The sequence below is a fragment of the Anas acuta genome, chromosome 7, assembly GCF_963932015.1.
Source record: "Anas acuta chromosome 7, bAnaAcu1.1, whole genome shotgun sequence".
Taxonomy (NCBI): domain Eukaryota; kingdom Metazoa; phylum Chordata; class Aves; order Anseriformes; family Anatidae; genus Anas; species Anas acuta.
This window is the reverse complement of record NC_088985.1, coordinates 25,315,700-25,330,641: the sequence shown is the minus strand read 5'-3', so window position 1 is coordinate 25,330,641 and position 14,942 is coordinate 25,315,700. Positions and strand designations below refer to the sequence as shown.

General features: G+C 47.2%; 1 protein-coding gene across 5 annotated transcripts in view; it reads left to right on the top strand.

The window, feature by feature from the left end:
* Nucleotides 1–14,942, top strand: part of NT5C2 (5'-nucleotidase, cytosolic II) — a 57,058-nt gene that overhangs the window by 37,005 nt on the left and 5,111 nt on the right. For 4 of the 5 annotated variants that reach the window (XM_068688358.1, XM_068688359.1, XM_068688361.1 and 1 more), the window contains 8 exons: nucleotides 6,678–6,795; nucleotides 8,151–8,246; nucleotides 9,538–9,629; nucleotides 9,806–9,863; nucleotides 11,263–11,356; nucleotides 12,331–12,384; nucleotides 13,548–13,631; nucleotides 14,256–14,297. In XM_068688358.1, the coding sequence (XP_068544459.1) occupies nucleotides 6,678–6,795; nucleotides 8,151–8,246; nucleotides 9,538–9,629; nucleotides 9,806–9,863; nucleotides 11,263–11,356; nucleotides 12,331–12,384; nucleotides 13,548–13,631; nucleotides 14,256–14,297 (638 nt within the window). Of the gene's footprint in view, nucleotides 1–6,677; nucleotides 6,796–8,150; nucleotides 8,247–9,537; nucleotides 9,630–9,805; nucleotides 9,864–11,262; nucleotides 11,357–12,100; nucleotides 12,225–12,330; nucleotides 12,385–13,547; nucleotides 13,632–14,255; nucleotides 14,298–14,942 lie in introns of those variants that run through there. The other variant, XM_068688362.1, reaches the window with a different exon arrangement.

Below are 14,942 nucleotides of genomic sequence, written 5' to 3'. Positions count from 1 at the left end.
GCTGCAGAGTGGGTGCTCGGCTGCTTTTTTGGGCACTGCTGCAGCTGGGGACTGCAGTCTTTGTTCCTTATAGGTGTGTGCCGGTTCCCTCCCAGAAACCAGAACTGGGCACTGGCAGGGAAAGGTGCTGGGGAGCTGCTGAAGCTCAGATGCACCAAAAAATTTGGATTTTTTCAGCCTCCGATGATTAGTGATTCTTGCCTTGCTTCCTGTTATCGGATTCACTGTCAAAAACATCTGTGGCTGCAAGAGGCTCAGTGCAGAACTTGGCTGTTCATGCACAGCAGAGCAGCTCGTGTGTTAGGCGTATGAAAATACCCCAGGACACACCTGGAGGCTTTGTCCAGGCCTTGTTTGCTGATTGCCTCAAATACGGAATTTGCAGTGAAATAGGAAAAATTTAATTTTAAATTAAGTAGTGAAGTGTGCTTAAAGCTCAGCTTTGTCCTGCTGGCAGAACAGTTGTGCGCTTGAAAAGGTTTCTTTGGATAAATGAAAATTATTGATCGGTGAGGCAGCAATTTCCTCTCGGCTCAGATTGAAAAATTGACTGAACGCAAAGAAACAAAACATACCATTGCCACCCGTTTTGTTTGTTCGGTGCAATGAAAACCCAAACAGAGGCTGAAATACTACAATTTTGTTTTGCATATTACAGTGTGGTTTTATTTATGGTCTAGCAGTTAAAATCAAAAGTGAAGGTTGCAGAAGACTGGCTTCTATTCCTGGCTGTTTTTCAACTTGTTTTGACCTTAGACAGATCCCTTATGGTCACAGTTCAGCCAAGTCCATAAACAAAAGTGATTCACCATGTTCCTAACTTAAAACATCTGAGTAGTCCCGTGGGGTTTCTCGCTGTTACAACCAGGCACGTTTACTGCTTTGTCAGTCTGTTTGCAGGCTCCGAGCTCCCAGGTCAGCACAGCACAAACGTGAGCGACTCCACTGCTCCCAGCACAGCGAGACGCAGAGCAGGAACATCTTCACACGCTGTGCTGGGCAAAGGTGACTCGAGACCAGTGCTCTACACAGCCGAGGCTTTCTGCAGCAGTGTCTGTGCTTCTCTGCATTTGGTGAGGATGCTGAGGGGCGAAACGCCTGCATCTGCTGTGGCAGGAGCAATGCCGTGCGCTCAGACTTGGTGTTTCGGTGCCAACACCTGAGCACATCTACCCTGGGTAGAGGAGACCCCACCACACAGAAACTGATTAGCATAAATCCTGTTCTTTTCTAATTATGTATGAAAAATGGCATTACTCTGTGATGGATTATGAAGATAATAGATTCCCTGAAAGGGGTTTGGTGTATAAATTAAGATCATTACCTGGTTACTTCTGGGGAGCCTCAGACCTATGTCTGAGACAGGCTTTCCTCAAACCGTGGCAGTATGTAAAATGTCTGTCCAACACCCATTAATCCGTTTAATTGGGATTGTTGCTTCAGTGGGGTTTACTTTCTAATGAAATCCCCTGTCCCAAACACCCTTGGGGCTGGTTGCTCACTGTTCCCTCAGGATTCTTGATCAGAGCAGCAGGAGGTCTGGTGCTTTGGTGAAACAATCAGAGGTCTGGTGGTCGTGGAGGGGTGACTGTGCCACAGACATCCTGGTGGTAGCTGGCACCAAGTGCCCAGCTTCAGGGCTGCGTGCAGAGAAAACAGAAAAAGGTCACGGAGTGGAGAGCTGTGGGGATAGATCTGTCCCGGTCTGGACCACGGAAAAGTGCAGAAACCTGGCTACTGCTGCCCACCTGGCCGTGTAGGTCCTAACTGCCAGATTTGCATGCCTCGGTCCCTGGGGAATAAGCAGCAACTGAAACCACCTGTTTCTAGTTATTTCACTTTCAGTTCTTCAGGACTGCACACCAAGTAATTGGGCTGCATTTCCTGTGCTTCGGAGATGAGGCTAAACCCTTCACGTTATCTGTCCACCTTTTGGCTTATCTATCTTTGTGTGCTCTCCGGAGAACCCAGGTAATGGGTAAAATTCTTGAAGATTTGGCTGAAACAGCACAGAAGTGCATGGGTCTTGTACCTTTAGCGCCTGTTCTCTCCCATGATCCATGAGCAGCTTGTAAGAAGGGTTAACAAGCCCTGGAAGAAACCATGTTAAATCTTCAATGAGAAGCTGCCCTGCCTGAATTGGAAACTTGTGTGTGGGGAGGAGGAAGAAGGAAAGAAATGGGCAGCCCTTGAAGGCCTTCCTCCTCCCCACAGCTTGAACAGAGCCATCAAACCCACTACAACCTTCCCCAGCTATGCGTTTTAAAACAAATAGGCTTTAAATGCTTATTTTCAGAGAAGCCTTCCAGGAGGTCTGCATACTTCTGGGGGTCATTTTGTAACAACTCTCCAACTCACTCAGCTTGCGTTTAGCACAAATGTGATCTCAGAGGTATTTGCCATCACTCTGCATCCCTGCAAGTTGCAGAAAAGGTCTTCTTACTGTGTGTGCTTGCAGACAGGCTCTGTATTTGAGGCTCTCGCAGGAAGCACCTTCAGATGTAGGGCAAAATTCTCTTCTCAAGTTCCTGGAGTAGCTCCTGACTCGGTCTCCTGAGCCTCCTGCACTGACACGTGCAGGCGTTGCGTGCCACGAAACCAAGTGCAGGAGTAATCCGTCACCAACAGAGGGATGGACAATAACGGCAGAGCGCCAGGAGGAGCACCAGAGCCTTTCTTGAGTCTTGGTCTGTGCCCGAGAGAAATTGAAGGGTTTGTGTCACTTGGGCAATGCACGTGTAGCCTCTTCCTCCTAATTACCACTGAGCTAATTACCACTGAGCTAAGGCTGCTTTGTGGATACAGGGACAGAATTTTGCCTGCAGGACGCACGATTACCAACTGTGCCTCCTCTATAAATCAGCTGTAAGTATATTTGGAATCGCTGCCAGGCCGACTTCCGAGCTTACCAGAGGACAGAGCTCCAGCAGACACCGTCCCGCATGGCACAGAGCTGTTGCAGTTTTAAAATCAGTCTGATTTTTTTCTTTAACAGGGGAGCCCAGTGTAACTCCGTCAAGACTGGAGTGACACTCGGAATCTGCATCTGCCTCATGTGAGTTCAAACCCTGGCAGCAGCGTTTTGCATAAGCTGGAGCCTCTGCAGAGATTTTTTTTTTCCTCCTTTTCAGGAGGGCTATGAGATTGTGACTGTGTGTGTGTTGGCAGCACAGGTAAAAACAACCACAGAGGTGCATGAGAATTGCAAACCTTACCGCACACCCCCTGCTCCTTGCAGCTCGGCTCCCCACCTAGCACGTCCCGTGTCAGGGATGCCTGCACCCCTCACAGCCCAAAGGCTTGCGACGCTCACTCCCGGGTGCTGCTTTTTAACTTTCAGTAGTGTCATTCAAAGGCAAGTGACAGTGGTAAGGGGAAGCTGAAGTGCTGTCAGCTGGCTCCTGGTTTTTAAAGGCTCGGTTGTTTTCCTTGGAGCCTGGTTACGTAATCCACAAGCACAGGGTGCCGATTGCCCTGAGCTGCTGAAGCATCTGTCTGTGCTGAAACACAGATTATTAAAATAACTTCTCCTTTGGAGCCAGGGACTTGGCACGGTGGCAGAGACACGGCCATCAAGCAGTAAGACAGCAAAAAAAATCGGAGTGAGTTGCAACACACGCTTCGATTTCGGTCTCCTCCCGTGTGCGCTGGGCTGAGGGAAGAGGCGAGGGCACGGGGGTGGCTGTGGGCTCGTGGCTCTGCCTGGCCCTCTTGTCCCAGAGGTGGGGGAGCTCCAAGCTGGGCTCTTCTCTTCTTTTTCTCCAAGGATGCCTGCAAATGAGCACGATATTAAAATACACTTTTCATCCAGGATAAACCATCTATTAATACACACAGCTGGGGCATCTCCCCCGACTGTACCTCTGTCATTGCAGCGCTGTTAGCCTGTTCCTGCCTGGTCTCGGGGAGGTGGATCGTTTGTTTGCCTGGAAGCTCGTGTTACTGAAACAGGCGTTCGCGAGGCTTACGAGAAATGTCAGTGGGCTGTGGCTCGAAGCAGCTGGGGCAGCGTGTGCCGCAGGGTAGGTGCTGGCAAGGTGGGCTTGGTGAGCTCTCAGCCCGTTCCCAGCCACGTGTCTGATTAAAGGAAGGTTTGTCTTGGGCAGTGGGTATGGTGGTAACTGGAGAACGTTTATTGCCCCTTTCCAGTCTCCAGGAGCCAGCGTCTCTGTTTAGCTGGTGTGATGGGGAGAAAGCTTTCGTTTTCCAGGTATTGTGGTGTGTGATGGGAAAAAAAAGGAAGGGACCTGAGGTATGAATGAGCTAATGGCTTAGTGTTGTTCAAGGAGGAGTCAGGGAAATAAAATGTACAGCTTGAGAGGCAAAGGGGAGTAACTACCTCCCCCAGACAGAAAAAAATCAGAGTAACCATGTTGCAGTGCTGCTTCAACAGAGCTGGGGTGATGAGGGCTGAGACAAATACCCGCTCAGCCTTTTCCCTGCTGGTGTTTTGCCTTGTTTCTCTAGGCTCAGGAGAGTTGGAAAGAGGTTTGTAGTGGTAAATCTAAGACTGAGAGCGAAATACAGAAAGGAAAAAGTTGAGTGAGGGCATTCTGTGAGCATCCCCACATCCCCCATGGCTCTTCCTGGTGGAGCATCACCAAGGTGCCCAGGCTGGTGAGCAGAAAGCCCCGTGGTTTCCCTGGAAGGGTTCTGCTGGAGCTGTTCACAAACCACTTCTGGTTGTCCAGGGGAGGTGCCAGCAGTGCACCCGCAGGTTTTGTATGTCCGAGAGCATCACCGTGGCTGGTGAGTTGAGAAAGGGCAGGGTTTGGGGCAGAGATGCTGTGTTTGGGAGGGATATTTTACGCATAAATGGGTCAAAGTCCTAGGAAGCTGATGGGGAGTGCAGCAGCTGCACGGACAGGATGGAGAACCAGCTTCACATCTTGGGGAGCTCTGCAGTGCTCTGCCCCCCCAGAGAGCACACACGGGTGGATGTGTGCGTTGCTCTTCTCCCTGGGAAGTGCCATTGCTGCCCTGCATCAAAGGAACTCATTTTTCCAGATGATGCTCCGGTGTCACCCTCACAATGTTCATCACCTGACTGCCTTTTGCTCCCTCCAACTCCAGCTCACTCCCCAGGATTGCCTTGTCAGTCACTGCTTTCTTCGTTAGCTGTGGTTTTTGATTGCTTCTTCCTATCTGTAGCTCAATCAACCCTTCCTTTCCTGAAGGACAGACAGGGCTACGTGCGCTGAATGTGCTATCATGTTATCGATGTTTGCCACTGGTATAATAATGCCCGAAGACCTTCATAACTGCTCGATTGCTTTTAGTTATCAGCTCAAGAAGATTACAGGTTTGCTTTTTACATTTGGACGGCGTTTCATTTAATGGGAAAAATTAACTCCCAGAATTCTGGTGCTTTTTGGATCGTTAAAGATAGGAGAGCCCTCTCGCCTGGTTACCGTGAGCTGAGTCTTTTGCCTGTCCCATTTCTTCTACAGTCCTTCCCTTTTTAGTATTTTTGTAGTGTTTTACAGATCTGTTTTCTCCTCTCAGACTGAGCTTCTGTGTTCCGCAGTGTTTATCCAGCAGTGATTACCTGGGCAGTACAGACAGTGAGTGTTCATATGTATGTCGTGATGCCCCCAGATGTGCTAGCTATCTCAGGGAAAGCAGTCTGTCTTCTAAACAGCTTTCTTACACCTCTTTATATTTTACTCAGCTAAATTTGAAACACTCAAGTGTTGAGGCAGCCGGGCCCATTGAACCCCCAGCAACCTTCCCTGATGTCCAGGGCTGTATTTGACCTCGTTACATCTTAGGACCGAGTTCAGACAGCGACGTGCAGCAAATGTCAGCACACAGCCACAGAAACACACCCATTTCCTTCTAAATGTTCATGTAATGATCCAATTAAGTAGTGATATTTCCAGTGCACGGGAAGGCCGTTTGCAGGAAGAAGACGGCCCCGAAGGCAGGAGCGGTTTGTTCGAGCAAGTCCATTTGTTTTGCATTGTGTGTGGCACAGAGGAGCAGCTCCTCTGCAATGTGGCAGCAGTAAGGCTGCTTAAAAGAGTAGCATTTTGATGCACAAGGGTAATAGCTAACAGATTTTTACAGGACCATATGGTATTATTAACAAACAAATCGTATGTTAACTTGACAGCTCTACCTTCGAGCTAACTCGGTCTGCAGCAAACATAAATTCCCCCGAGATGAAATCTGGAGACAATACTAATCTTTGGGATCGTATCCAGAGCTGTAACAGTAGCACAGCAGCAATGAATTTCAGGCTTTCTCACCACGAATCCGTGCGCTCCCAGGATTTATTGGTTTCCTCGCCAGCGTTGAGAAAGCACAGCAAAACAAAACCCGAGCCGAGCAGGTGGAAGAGGGAGGGAGCCTTCATGCAGCTGCCTAACAGCACTGCAGGGAGAGGGGCTGCAGTCTGACATCACTTCTCCTGATGCAGAGAGCTGCCACAGGCCGATGGGGGCTTCACCTGCTGCTCTGTGGGGCTGGCACCCCGCTGTGGTCCCCGTCCTGGAGCAGAGCAAACGCCTCTGCAGCTCCGGCCCCGACCGAGGTGGCCGAGGGCAGGAGCACCGAAGGGAGAGCGTGATGTGGAGGAGGGAGGAGGGCGAACGGGGACATTACTTTTAACTGCCTTCTTGTTTAACCCCCTAGCTGTTTTCAAATTTTCTAACTGGAATCTCATCTTGGTACAGTGTATAAATCCCCTGAATACGAATCTCTTGGATTTGACCTGACCGTAGAAAGATTAGTTTCCATTGGATACCCTCATGAGCTGCTCAATTTTGTGTATGATCCTGCATTCCCTACCAGGTAAATGACTAACAGATACCAACCCAGCCTGCTCGAGGCCTTGAATATTTGTTCTGTAAAGTTCCTAGGTGACACGTGAGGCCAGGTTTTCCGAATTTTGCCTTTGGAGTCCTTGCTACGAAGGAGGCCGAGGGCAGGGAACGAGGCCTGCTGAAGTCATGGCCCAAAAATAACCTTTCAAAGCAAAAACAGCCGAGACACAATGGGACCGGGAGCTAAATCAAAGTCAAGGCCTGGGGAGAAAGAGCCACTAATGTCCACGAGGCCGCTAGAAAGTCTCAGAACATTTTTCTCTAATGCTTTTAATTAATATGGTTTCCTCTGGTGTCGTCAAACCAGACACACCAGAGTCCTGGTACACAAGACATCCTGAAAATTAAGCTGGCTGTAAGCAGCAATGAAAGCAGGGCCAATCCAGTTCACACGTCTAGATGAATCAAATGCCAAAAGCAAATTAATGGTGCAAAGTTTTTGAGTTCTTGCATTTTGCCTTTTCATAGCAGCAATAAAAAGCACATTGCTTGCTTTAAACACGGCTTTTGATCTAAGCCTGTACCTTTAAGTCTTTTCCACTTGTGCCTTTGCTGGATTTTGCTTTCTTGGCTCCTTTGGAGCTCCTTTACAAAAGACTGGACCAGAGGCTTTGTGCTCCACTTTGCAGTCTGGCAGCCTCCTTCCTTCCCTGCTCTCAGCCTCATTTACCCTGAGACTTGCTGTGTGCTCCCACGCCTGTAAGAACGTGGTTAGCCCTTCACAAACCTGGGATGAAGACACCGTTAAATCCACCCTCCTCATCCCAGGGAGGAGACAGAAGGGATGTCTCTGGGGGAAGGCCTCTTTCTCCAGGTGCAAACTATTAGATGAGCAAGACAGAGTTTTGCTGGACTTGAAAAAATACCTGAAGCATTTTGTGCAGTATTTACGTGCCCCATCTGGCTCCGTGTGTGACAGAGAGATGAAAAGGAGGGGAGAAATTCTCTTATCCCAGCTTTTTTGCAGGGCTTTCAGTGACCGCAAACACAGGTGTCAGATTCATGACCCTGCAGAAGAGGTCCCTGTCTTCCCTGGTAAATACACAGCTAAGCCACTGCTGGGTTAAACGTCTCCACTTTCAAGTCCACGGAGAGCAGATCAGCTCTACCTTTTAACCTGTCGGTGCAGGGCTGTGTTGTCCCGTACCTGCAGCAGGTAAAAGGTACAGCAAGCACCCCAGCTGCACAAAAACAGCAACTCTGGTCTGGTGCCCCATGCCAAGTAAGCAAGCTGCTCTAGAGCTGATTTGGGAAGAACTGCTATTGAAATGGTCACTGCTTAAAATGCTCGCTCCTTCATGTCTTTAATCACTTTCTTAACAGAGGCCTGGTGTTTGATACCCACTATGGAAACCTGCTGAAAGTTGATGCCTATGGAAACCTCCTGGTGTGTGCACATGGCTTTAATTTCCTCAGAGGGTGAGTGCTGCTCTTGGCTGTTCTTTTTGACTTCCTATGCTCTTTTGTGTCACTGGTCCTTGGGGAACCCATTGTGTAAGGAGTTGCGAAGACTTCGGATGCTGTGCTGGTGGTGTCTTACAGATCTGGGATTTACTGGGGTTGTATTGAGGGTCCCAGACACAACAACAGCCCAGGGTGTTGCTAGAGAACAGTTCTGGGCCAGCACAGGTACATCCGTAGAGTGCTGGGAAGGGAAGAAAATGTGCCAAGGGGAAATAGGGGGATTTTTATTCGTCCTGGCATGGTTTGACATCAGCAGCTTGTCAGTTAAGACAGCCCTTGAGCAAGGGTTTTGGGGAGCAGGTAGGACCTACACCAGGTGAGACCATTCAGCTCCACAGCCATGGCTAAGAAAGCTCGAGGGCCTGAACTTGTTTAAGGAAGGAACGAGCTCGCTCTACCCCTTTTTGTTTCTGACCTCAGAAACAGAATTGGTGCATTGCGTGCAATTTCCTGAAGCCTTCCCTGGCTGCCTGCATTCCTCCTGCCCCAGAGAAGGTGCTTTAGGAGGCGGAGGGGACCGCAGTGCTGCGTGCCTGATGTGTCCCAGCAAATCCCCTCCGCTCCCTGATGTGAGGGGGATGGATGCAAGGCTCAGGGGCCCCAAGGTGACAAGCCTTGTCATTGCAGCCCTGTGAGTCCCTGCAGCAGGAAGCCAAAATTTAGAAAAAAAGCCCTTACATACGCTCTCGAGTTCCTCCTTGAGTCACAGGAGATCTTCAGAAGCTCCAGAAATGGAGGAAACAAGAATAACTGAGCGACTTTAGTCATCGCCACCCTGCTGATTAATTGCAGAGGGCCCCAGGCAAGCCTCCCTCAGCGCAGCCCTGCGTTCCGCTGCATAGAGCTGCTGGGGGGGTGCTAAACAATGCATAGAAAGCGGGGGAAAGTTTAAGATAAGCAAACAATGAAAGTGCAGATGATGTAAGGCATACCCACAGCCGGCAGCACGGGGCTTAAGGTCGAGTCGTGGCCTCCCGACCACTCTGTTACCCTGTGAGGGCTCGGCTCATTTGCTGACTCAGCAGTGAGGGCTTTGTGCCTGGCTCTGCTGGAGCCAGCACAGTGAAGGCAACACACGGTGGGTGCAGCTTTGCTCTCACACCACTAAAAAACACATGGCAAAGCAGGGTGTTGATCAAAGCACAGCGGACTGCAGTTAATGGACCCTGCTGCACGCATATTGTGCAGGGCAGCATATCGTATCCTCTGTAGTTTTTTCATCCTTCCCCACTTTATCTGTTCTCAGGCCTGAAACACGGGAACAATACCCAAACAAATTTATCCAGAGGGATGACACGGACAGGTTTTACATTCTGAACACGTTGTTCAATCTACCAGGTGAGTCCCGTGTGACTGTTTCTGTATCCTTGAAGCCAGTAAAGCTTTGCTGATGTCTTACTCAACTGTTTGGATTTTTTTTTTCAATATTTTTTTTTCGTTCAGGCACAGTGCCCAGAGTTAGCTTGATACATGGTGTTATCCTTGTTTTAAAATCTTGCTTTGTTTCTTTGCAGAGACCTACCTTTTGGCTTGCCTAGTGGATTTCTTTACTAACTGTGACCGGTACACTAGGTATGTGTCCCCTCTGCTTAGATGAGCTGAACATACAGTAAGATTGTTGTTATAAAATGCAATACAGCACAATACAGATGCAACTGCTGTTAATATCAGTGGAGGCCTTTCAAGTGGTTTCAGTGGGGTTCAGGCCTCTTATTCTTTTGATATTAAGAGAATTTAGTGCCGATGAGATGCAGTGTGTACAACAGAGACTTGTTACAAGGCTCGCCTTCATAAGGCATACCCGTGTCACTCTACTTACTGCCTGACACCGGTTTTTGGGGTAGCTCCTAAGACCACGTATATATTAAAAGGGGATTACAGCCAGCAGACAGCTCATTTTCTACCTGTGTCCTTTGGATCCATGTTTGAACCGAAAGGCCAAATTTCCTCAGCCAGTTACCACAAGTTCCTCATGTCATAATCAAGGATTTAGTTCAATCAAAAGTGAAATATTCAGACACAGTGTAGTTTAGAAGTCTGTTGGTACAACACAAGTATTTTCCTAGCTTTCAAATAAGCATGAGCATAAACAAGCTGTGGTTTGAAGTGGCAAGTCTGAGTGCTGCTGTGCTTCTGACTCGTGGTAGGTGATCTCTGCATATTGTGTGCCTGGAAGGTAAAGGTTGAATGGGATTTTACCTGGGAGCAGAAGAATTGTTTATACCAGCAGTCCATCAGGTGATGCGTCCTATCTCAGGATAAGCATTGATTAGATGTATATATAGTATATTAATCATACAGTAGATGACTTCTCTCATAATAAATACAGCTCTGTTTAATCCTCCTTGATACCTTCTGATGGAAACTCTCAGCCTCCATGGTGTCTTGCAGAGGAAACTTCTCATGTTAACTCAGACTTTTTAACAAGCCAGCAGTTCCTCCAGTCAGCACTATTACATTTAGTTGACTTCTGTGGCACACTGTTTTTTGCTGTTACAAAGTGGGAGAAAAAGCAGCACTCTGCTTACTTTCTCTGTACCATTTTTCTTTTGTTAAACACTGCAAACTGCACACTCCCAGTCTTCCACTCTGTTAAAGTGAAAATGGTTCGTGCATTTAATTACACTTTTTTCTTCTTTCATTACTGTGAGGGAGAAATAAGAGTTGCAGTCGTAGAAAGCTGTAGTCCTGCTGTGAAGTCACAGGCCAGTAGTTAGAAGCTCACATCCTAAAATTTTAATAAAGCATTATTGAGTAGTATGCAGATCCTGTTAAAAAAACTCTGGTTGTACCCTCTTTCAAGCCTGAGCTGCAGTAAAGGAGTCGATAAGAAACCATTATGGTAAGATAAAAATGCAAGCTTCAAACAGCATTTTGAATCCTCTCTCTCCTTGGCATGTTCCTGGCTCCCACACCACTTGTTTCTCTCCTGCTCCAACTGTCCACTACAACCTCTCCTTTCTCCCCACAGCTGTGAAACAGGGTTTAAAGATGGAGACCTCTTCATGTCCTTCAGGAGCATGTTCCAAGATGTCAGAGATGCTGTTGACTGGGTTCATTACAAGGTGATTGCAAGAACTTGAGACATCTGTAGTCATAAATGAGTCAGAGGGACTGGTTTGTAACTCTTTAGTTAAAATGTTAATCCAATTTTGGGCAAGAGCCCTGCTTTGCCACCTAGTGAGCAAATAATAAATAGCAGTTTTATGTGAGTAAGTCGAGATCTCTGGCACTGGAGGGTATCTGTGCTGCCTTCCTATTCCTTTCATCGTGCCCAGATTCTGTTTCCTTACTGTAATTTGTGGGTTTTAGAACATGGTGCCACTTGAACTTACAGCCCACAACTTGAACGTTGTTGTAATTTTTCAAAATAACAATTTTTCTGTAACTAGATTATATCAGTATTATCGTATGTTGTCTGAAAGGCACCTGCATGAAACAGAATTCATCAGAGAGGAATTCACCTTTTCAGCACACTTGTGCAGAAATTTAGAATATAGATTTTGGGAGCACTAACACCTCATTAAAGACCCGATTTTGTTGTTCTTCCTCAACCAAGAGGTCTGTTGGGGTGGGATGGAGAGCTGTCACAGGAGAATTGTGCTCACAGTTGTACTTGTGGGGGTTGTTTTGAGTCATGCAGACGTCGGGAATCTATTCTTCTTTCCTTATGCAGTGTTGTGTGATACATGTTGGAGGTGGCCTTTGAGTAAAGCATTATGGTCAGTGGTGGAGACAGGTCGTTGACTGTCTTGTTTGGTATGGCAAATCTATTTTTTGTTTGTTTCTATTGTATTCCCTTCTGAAAGGGTTAAAATGCTGTTGAAGTGGATTATTTACCATGGTGAGGGAATCGATGGATCACAGAGTTTGTGATGGTCCCTGCTACTCAAAGCCTCTCATCTCTAGAGTCACTGGTTCAGATTCGCCCTGGTTTGTACTTTCACAGCATTTTGAAGTGTGAAAGTTGGCATTGCTTTGATGTCTCTTACATCATATGTTTCCGTCACCTCACTGGGCTCTGTTGTTTCTATTTCAGGGATCGCTCAAGGAAAAGACCCTTGAGAATCTGGAAAAGTACGTGGTGAAAGATGTAAGTGCGAAGTTCCTTTACTTGTGCTACGTGACACTCTGTACTGAGTGAGCAGGCAAGAAATAAATACGCTGATTTGCTTTACTAAGTCACAGAACAGATAACGCTGTGACTTCTATTGTAATAACCAACGACAAAGTGGAAAGTTCGGATGCAGCCTTTATTCTGAGCCAGTGATCCACGTGATTCCGTATTCACGCGCGCGTTTTTACGTAAAATATAACAGGCAGAGGAAACGTTAGCTGGGACACAGGTGAATATGCTGGCAAGGCTGCTGTTGTTTCTTTTGACGGTGAAAGCAGCTGTGTTCCCTGCCCGTGTTTTCTCTGCCTAGGCAATCCTCTGCTGCAGACCTCGTTTTAAAAAGTAACAGAGGAGCATCTTTTAGACAGAAGCACTCCTTAGCCATCCAGCAAAAGCGTCACACACGTTTTATAATGAAGCTTTGAGGGAAAGATCCTGAAAGTCTCAGCAGTACCCAGTCTCCTGAAACTCAAAAATGTGTGCTCAGCACATCTAGCTGAATGAGCTCCTGCGGTTCCCTTACTCTTGCCCTCTCTGCAGTGCTCAGGGCCCCTCTGGGCCCGTTATGTTATAATTATTCTTTAGTTTAAAAGATCTCTGTGGGCTCCTCCTGTGGTGGTAGCATATCACTTCCAAGCACTTAACCTTGTTCCCAGTTACATGCCTGCAAAATTCTTAGGAAACCGTCCTGTGAGGTAATCAGCCGCTCTGGAAACAGTCTGAGATTTATGATTCAATAAAAATAGCTCCAGGAATAAATTCTCCCTAGTTTGAGGTCAGAATTACAATATACTTCAACTTGTGGCTTGTGCGAGCTCAGATTTCACCTGCCTCTGGGCCTGTTTCAGGACGGGACTTGGAGCTGGAGGGGGGCTGCAGAGTGCTGGCAGCAGCACGGGGTGCCTGGCACTGGCATGGCAAAGGCAGCACAGCCCTGCTGAGCCATTTCCCTCCCCTGAGCCGTGCTCTGGAGGCATTACGTGGACCAGCAGCTTTCCCGGCTCTCTGGCCAGCGCAAAACCTGTGGGTTTCTGTGCTTGTTGATTTGATTTGCCTTGTTTCATCTGGTGGGATCGTAGCTGAGCAGTGTTTTGCCTCTGATGTATCTCTGTCTGACTCCTCTGCCCCCTGCCTTGCAGGGGAAGCTGCCACTGCTGCTCAGCCGCATGAATGAGGTCGGCAAGGTGTTCCTGGTCACAAACAGCGACTACAAGTACACAGATGTAAGTGCTGCTTGGATTGGGGTGTTGGGATGTAAGGGAATAACCTAAAGCCAGCTATTCATTGTGTGGGTTGTGGGAGGACATCTGGCAGGGAATCGGGTGCTTTCTGAGCTAGGATGGTCTGGTGGTGAATGCAGATTAGGTCTTGAGACTTGTCTTTTAGAGCCCTGCTTCCGTTGCTGACCTAGCATGGGCTTTAAAATGCAAGACTTCTTTTGCAAGTGAGACAGTTGTGAGTGCAGAGAGGTCACCTAACCCGTGATCCTGGAGAGCTCCAAGAGCCACTGAGGGAAGTGCTGTTGGCATCAAGGGTGTTCCCTAGACCCCTGGCAAATGTCAGGATGCTGCAGCGCTGGTAAACCAAAGAATTATGGCATTATAAAGCACTGCATCTGAAGCAATGTGCAGATTCCTGAGACAAATACATTCTTTGAGTATAAAAATGTCTGTTTTAACTCCCTTCACTGTAAGGTCCATCCGTTCATTTTGTCAATAAACCTTATGCTGACTTTCCTACAAATCCTGAAAACAAAATTCTGTAGCCTGAAAAGCTAAAAGCAGAGCTGTATGTTTTTATAAGCTGCATAAGACCACGTCTTTGAATGTTTTCTTTCTGTCTTTCAGAAAATTATGACTTACTTGTTTGACTTTCCGCATGGACCAAAGGTATGTGATTTCTGGACCGCAGTTCCAATAGGAATTGATGTGCCTAATTATCTGTGTAGCTGGAAAGCTTTTTAATCCTGCTTCATCAGCTGCATGGGATTAGTTGCTTTAATCTGGTTAAAATACGCTTGCTGTTTAGTGTCCTATCTGAATAGGATCAAAGCAAATACAATATAACAGAGAAAGGAGGCATCATCTGGTCTCAAACAATAATCTGCATTAATGATAACATTATTTCAGTGGTAACGCATTTTAACTGTGGCATTTTACAGCTGGATTTCTTACTGACCTTGCACAATATTTTAGATGTTGTAAAAAAAAAAAATAATGATGGAAAGGAGTTTTATAAAACAGCAGAAACATTTCAGGCCTGATTGTGCCTCAACTACGGTAGTTCCAAAAGTACGTTAAGCGTTTCCTGGTTTTCTGAGGTAATACTCAGCCCTGCAACTTTTGGAGAGAGGCTTATGAGCTGAAGTTCTACTGCTTTCTGAGCGTCTCATGGGGAGACCATCTCATACTCAAAAGAATTATTTCCACGCTGTGCTTTGAAGATAGAAGACTACGGGAAAAAAATTCAGAACATGGAAAATCACAACTGATAGCTGCAAAAACTCCTTGCTGTGGTCTTGATATCAGAAGGAT